The following is a 6450-nucleotide window of genomic DNA, read 5'->3' on the forward strand; positions in this document are numbered from 1 at the left end:
CGGGGGGGGCCCCGAAGAAGGGGGGGGGCCCCAAGGGGGGCCCCCCTTTTAAGGGGGGGGGGGCCCCCCCCCCCCAGGGGCCCCCCGAGGAGCCAGCCTACGTGCTGCACAACCGGCGGAGGGCCCCCAACTTCTTGGGGGCCCCCGAGGGGGGCCCCCCGGGCCCCACGGGCAAGTCGCAGAGCAGCAGCAGGGGCCCCCAAGACCCTTTTCTTGCTGCTGCTGCTGCTGCTGCTCCTGCAGCAAGTGGGGGCCTCCAGCAAGAGCTCTACGGCCGCTACGGCGAAGAGAAGCTGCTCAGCCACACCACCCTGGACCTGGGGCCCCCCCCTGCTGCTGCTGCTGCAGCTGCTGCAGCTGCTGCAGCTGCTGCTGCGGACGCGCAGGCAGCCAGGGAAGCCCCGCAGCGGGGGGCCCCCGGGGGCCCCCAGGACGGGGGCCCCTGGGAGGAACTCCTCGGCTGGACCCCTTTTCTTGTTGCTGCTGTTAAGGAGGGGGGCCCCCCTGCTGTGTCTCTTTTGAATCGACACGTTGGGGGGGGCCCCCTCCAGGACCTCGTGGGGGCCCCCGGCGAGCTGCTGCAGGCCCTTCGAGGGGCCCCCGAGGCCCCGGGGGCCCCCGGGGGCCCCGGGGGCCCCCCGGGGGCCCCCGGGGGGGCCCCCGAGGGGCCCCCCGAGCTGCTGCAAGAAGAATCCCTCACCGACTTCAGCGGAGCTCTTCCCCTCAGCAGCAGCCAGCACCCCTACAACAAGCTGGAGCAGCAGCAGCAGCAGCAGCGCGCTGCTGCTGCTGCTGCTGCTGCTGCTCCCCAGATCAAAAGGGAAAAGGAGGGGGGCCCCATACTTGTCCAAAGGCCCCTAGCAGTCATTCTGCAGCACTTGCTGGGGCCGGGGGCCCCCCTGCCTGCGCAGCTAGACGGGGGGCCCCCCGAGGGGCCCCCCGCAGCAGGAGACACAGAAGAGGCCCCTGGGGGCGACAGGGGCCCCCCAGCAGCAGCAGCAGCAGCAGCCACTGCAGCAGCAGCAGCGGCGGCGCCAGCAGGAGCAGCAGCAGCCGCAACTGCAGCAGCAGCACCAACCGCAGCAAAAGCCGCAGCAGCAGATGAAACAGCAGCAGCAGCAGCAGCAGCAGCAGCAGCAGCAGCAGCAAGCCCCAGGCCACGGGACTTCAACAGCCCAGGAAGTGCAGCAGAAACCCCCAGGGCCTTTCCAGCTTCCTCTGGGGGCACAACGCTGGCCCGACGCAACAGTGCTGCTAGCCTGGTAAGCCCCTGCTGCTGCTGCTGCTGCTGCTGCTGCTGCTGCTGCTGCTGCTGCTGCTGCTGGTTGTTTTAGCAGAGGTGAGGCTGTGTTTTTTGGGGCTGCTGCACGGCTGCTTTGGTTGTTTCTATTGGGATGCTGCTGCTTCTGCTGCGTCTCGAAAGCCTGCTGCTGCTCTTGCTGCTGCTGCTGCTGCTGTTGCTGCTGTTGCTGCTGTTGCTGCTGTTGCTGCTGCGAACAGCTGCACCGCCGGTGTTGCTGGGCAAGCAGCAAATGTGCTGCTTCACCTCCTTTGCTCAGCGCTGTCGCTCACGCTGCTGCTGCTGCTGCTGCTGCTGCTGTTGCTGCTGCTGCTGCTGCAGCAAAGCAAGCTGGCTCAGCTGCAGGAGGCCCTCAAGACTTGGGGAGTCCCCTGGGCCCCTGGGAGGCCCCCGCCAGTACCCCCTGAGGGCCTCCGCCTGGAGGGGGGCCCCTGGGTACCCTGGGAAGCAATGGTGGGGGCCCTGGCCACCTGGCGCTGCAGCAGCTGCCGCAGCAGCAGCAGCAGCAGCAGCAGCAGCAGGGGCTGCTGCTGCCAGGGCCCCACCTTCTCAGTGTTTCTCCCGGAACAAGCCCTCGAGGGGGCCCCCCTTAGGGACCTTTATGACTACGAGAGGGGCCCCCTGCCGCTGCAGCTGCCTCTGAGGGCCTCCGTGTGTCTGCTGCAGATCCCCAAAAGGAGGCCCTCAGCAGCAGCAGCAGCAGCAGCAGCAGCAGCGCCTGCTGCTGCTGCTGCTGCTGCAGAGGAAACGGAGACTGCTGCTGCAGCACGAAGGCGCATCTTCAATTACTTTAGACCCCACGCCCTCATTTTGTCTCTTGAAGGGACCCCCACTTTGCTGGAGGGGCCCCCGGGGGCCCCCGGGGGGGCCCCCCTGGGGGGGCCCCCCGGGGGGCCCCCAGGCGCGGAGAAGCGCAGGGGGCCCCCCAGCAACCCCTCAGGGGGCCCCCAAAGGGGGGGCCCCACAGTTGAGCTGCTGCAGCAGGGAATAGCTTGCCAGCTGCTGAATGTGGACAGTTTGCTGCCGCAGTGGGTGGCTAGCGCGCCCCAGGTCCCCGCGTGGGCAGCAGCAGCAGCAGCAGCAGCAGCAGCAGCAGCAGCAGCAGGCCCTGCTGCTGCAGCAGGCCCTGCTGCTGCTGCTGGTAGCAGTGGAGGCAGCGGAGGTGCTGCTGCAGCAGCACCTGCTGCTGCTGCTGCTGCTGCTCAGTTTGTTGCTGCAGCGCAGCTGCTAATGGGCCCCGAGCTGGCCAACACCCCGGTGGCTGGCTGGGACGGGGCCCCCCCTCCGGCTGCCTGGGGGGCCCCCAGCACTGGGGGCCCCCCCAGCGAGGGGGCCCCCCGCGGGGGGCCCCCCTCGGGGGGCCCCCCCGGGGGGCCCCCCGGGGCCTCGCAGTCGCTGCTGCTGCGCAGACTGGAGGAGGCCCTAGCAGCAGAAGACGTGGGCCTCCCAAGACTGGCGGGGGGCCCCCGGGGGGCCCCCCAGGCGCTGCGGCTGGCGAGGGGCCTCGGGAGTTTGCTGCTGCATGCAGAGGGGGGGGCCCCCGTGTCTTGTTTGCTGGAAGTGGGGGTGGGGGCCTTTGCCTTTTTGACCCTTTTGAGGGCCCCCGCAGCCCCGGGGCCCCTCACAGTTTCCTGGCGGAGGGGCCCCCAGCAGCAGCAAGGGGAGGGGGCCCCCCAGCAGCAAACGAGCAGGCGCAGGGGGGCCCCCAGCGAGGCCCCGGGGGCCCCGGGGGCCCCCGCCAGAGACGGCGCGGGGGGGGGGCCCCCAGCAGCAGCAGGGGCCCAGGGGCCCCCCGAGGCCCCCTGCCGGCTGCTGACCCTGGAGGAGTTCCTGGGGGCCCCCCCCCTCAACTTTGCTGTGCTGCAGTACCCTGTTGTGGGGCCCGAAAGGGGGGCCCCCGGCCACCACACAGTTTGGTTCAAAGCCGAGCTGGAGGCCCTCTGGGGTACTTCAGGGGGGCCCCCCTACCCCGCGGGGGGTACAGCAGGGGGGCCCCCCTACCTTATACTTCTTCCCCAGCTCCCAGATGCTGGCTTGGGGCCCTACTTGAGGCTTTCTCTGACCCCTTTGGGGCCCCCCAAGCCCCTTTTCTCTTTGGGGGGCCCCCCGGGGGGCCCCCACGCGGCCAGCGGGGACCCGGAGGGCCCCAAGGAGGCCCCTGGAGGTGGGGGCCCCCCGGGGGAGGCCCCAGGGGAGGCCCCTGCAGCAGCTGCCCCAGGGGGGCCCCCCGAGGGGCCCCCTGGGGGGGCCCCCAGCAAGAACTTGGGAGGCTCTGACCTCTTCTCTCTCCCGCTGCTGCCTTTCCTCAAGGTGCCCCTCGCAGCGAGTCCCAAGCCCCAGCAGCAGCAGCAGCAGCAGCAGCAGCAGCAGCAGCAGCAGCAGCAGCAGCAGCAGCAGCAGCAGCAGTACTACGTGGGGCGGTACTTGCTGCTGCTGGAGGCTGCCCTCCCAACTCCCTCGCGGGCAGTGCACTGTACCCTTTCGGTTGCGCTGCCGCCGCCGGGGCCCCCAGAGGCCCCGGCGGGGGCCCCCCTGGGGGCCCCCTTGGGGGCCCCCCTGGGGGCCCCCCCGGGGGCCCCCGAGGGGCCCCTGGCGCCTGAAGGCCCCAGCAAGGAGACCAAGGAGACAGGAGGGGGGCCCCCGGGGGCCCCCGGGGGCCCCCTGCTGCTGCCCGTGTCCCCCCAGAGGCCCCTTTGCGTGCGGCCGCTGCCCCTCAGCTTCAGGGCAGTGTGGAGGGGGGCCCCCCTGGGGGGCCCCTGGGGGCCCCCCGAGCTGGGGGACTTGTGTAGGGGCCCCCACGGGCCAGGCATTTTAATGTGCAACCAAAGAATGCTGGTGAGGGGCCCCCAGCCCGCGCGGCTGACCCTAAGTCTCACAGTGGAGGGGGGCCCCCCGGGGGCCCTCTTGTGCTGCAGTTTGCTGCAGCAGGTGGTCAGGGGGCCCCCCGAGGCCCGCGGGGAGGGGCCCCCTGCTGGGTCTGGCCGCCCCTCAGCCCTCGAGCTGCAGCAGGGCGACGGGGCCCCCGCCGTCCACGCAGCAGCAGCAGCAGCAGCAGCAGCAGCAGCAGCAGCAGCAGCAGGGTCGAGGCCCTCCTCAGCTGCTTTGAAGGCTCATGGCCCCAAAAAGGGGGCCCCCGAAGCAGAAGAACCCCCCAAGGTAGAAGTGGGGCCCCCCCAGAAGCCCCAGGAGCTGCTGCTGCTGCAGCAGCAGGGGCCCCGCTGCTGCGTCTTTGCTGACATCCATTTGTACCCAGGGGCCCCTTACCTCCTCAGGGCCCACTACTACGGCCCCGAGGCCTCCCCACAGCAGCAGCCCACAGCCAGCAGCAGCAGCAGCAGCAGCAGCAGCAACAGCAGCAGCAGCAGCAGCAGCAGCAGCAGCAGCAGCAGCAGCAGCAGCAGCAGCAGCAGCAGCAGCAGCAAGCTGGGCTGGCTGCTGGAAGCAATTGGCAGCGGGGACTTGAGCGTGGGCCAAGACACAACTCGAGAAGAATTAGCAGCAGCTTGGAAAGACCCCACAGATAGCTCGAGGGGCCCCCGGGGGGCCTCCAGCAGGGCTTTGTACCTGCGGGGGCCCCCCGGGTACCTCTTGAGGGGGCCCCTGCTGGGGGGCCCCCCCTCCAGCTGCGCAGACCCGCAGGGGGCCCCCAGCCCCTTGACGCTGCAGCAGCTGCAGCAGCTAATTTACTGGAAACTAAATATGACCCTTTTGGAGTTCTTGCAGGCCCTGCAGGCAGAGGCCCGCCAGGGGCCCCCCTCTTGGGGGCCCCTCTCGGGGGGCCCCCCCCCTGGGGGCCCCCCCGCGGGGGGCCCCCGCTTCGGGGCCCCCCAAGGCCGCACCCTCCAGCTTGGGGGGCCCCCCCTGGTGCCCGAGGGCCCCCAGGGGCCCCTCTCTGGGGGCCCCCAGGGGCCCCTCTCTGGGGCCTCTTCAGAAGCAGCAGGGGCCCCCTTTGAACTTTCGCAGCAAACCTTTTGCTGCAGCAAACTGCTTAGGGGGGGCCCCCTGGGGCCCTACGTGGGGGGCCCCGAGGCCCTGGAGCGTCTGTACAGCGAAAGTGTGGGGCCCGCGCTGGCAGCAGCAGCAGCAGCAGCAGCAGCAGCAGGGGGGGGCCCCCTCACGGTGCAGCAGGCTGCTGCAGCCCTGGAAAAGGCAGCAGCAGGGGGCCCCCCAAAGGCCCGCGAGGAGGAGGGGGGGCCCCCCAGGGGGGCCCCCAGCAGCAAAAGGGCCCAGGGCAGCCCCGACAGGAGGCCCAGGGGGCCCCCCGAGAAGCCCCGCTCTGCTGCTGCTGCTGCTGCTAAGGGCCCCCAGTCCAAGGGTACTAAAGAAGAAGCAAAAAGGGACAGGGGCCTCTCCGTAATTGCTGCTGAGGGGCCCCTGCTGCTCTCTGCCCCGCAGCAGCTCCTCAGGGGGCCCCTCAAGCCTGAGCTGTACGTACACCGCAGACTCAAACACTTTGTCTATTCCATTTCCGGCAATTGGCCCCACAGGGTTTTGGGGCCCCCCTCAGTAGGGGGGGCCCCTTGGGGGCCCCTCTCAGCTGGGGGGGCCCCTCTGGGGGCCCCACTGGCGGACGGCGGCCCTCTGGGGGCCCCCCTGGCTGAGGGGGCCCCCCTGGGGCCTTTCCTAGCTGAGGGGGGCCCTCTGGGGCCCCTCCTGCCCGAGGGGGCCCCTCTGGGGGCCCCGCTGGCTGAAGGGGCCCCTCTGGGGCCCCTCTTGGCTGAAGGGGCCCCTCTGGGGGCCTCAAAGGAAGAAGGGTCCTTTTTGCGGCCCCTGGGGGCCCCCCCGCTGCTGCTGTCGGGGGCCCCCGCCCCCAGCAGGGGCCTCCAGCTCTGGAACGGGGCCCCGTGGGGCCCCCCTGGGGGCCCCCCTGGGGGCCCCCCTGGGGGCCCCCTTGGGGGCCCCCCTGAGGAGGAGGAGTGCGGAGAGGGGGCCCCTCCCGAAGATCTGTCGGGGGCCGTGGAGGAGACGAAGAGTTACCTCGAGGAAGCGCGGGCGCTGCTGCAGCAGCAGATGCAGCAGCAGGTGCAGCAGCAGCAGCACGCGCAGCAGCAGCAGCAGCAGCAGCAGCAGCAAGAGCTGGGCCCGGAGGAGGAAGCCACCCCGTGGGGGCCCCGGGGGGGCCCCCCCCCGGGGGCCCCCCCCGGGGGGCC

At 71.5% G+C, this 6450-nt stretch overlaps 1 protein-coding gene across 1 annotated transcript in view; it reads left to right on the top strand.

The window, feature by feature from the left end:
- The window catches only part of ENH_00040190 (hypothetical protein, conserved), a gene marked incomplete at both ends in the record, with an annotated part of 14419 nt that overhangs the window by 7787 nt on the left and 182 nt on the right, over nt 1–6450 (top strand). The window contains 2 exons of the mRNA XM_013585218.1: nt 18–1262; nt 1622–6402. Of these exons, the coding sequence (XP_013440672.1) occupies nt 18–1262; nt 1622–6402 (6026 nt within the window). The remainder of the gene's footprint in view (nt 1–17; nt 1263–1621; nt 6403–6450) is intronic.

The sequence above is a fragment of the Eimeria necatrix genome, genomic scaffold (genome assembly GCF_000499385.1).
Source record: "Eimeria necatrix Houghton genomic scaffold, Enh_scaff296, whole genome shotgun sequence".
NCBI classification, from domain to species: Eukaryota; Apicomplexa; class Conoidasida; order Eucoccidiorida; family Eimeriidae; genus Eimeria; species Eimeria necatrix.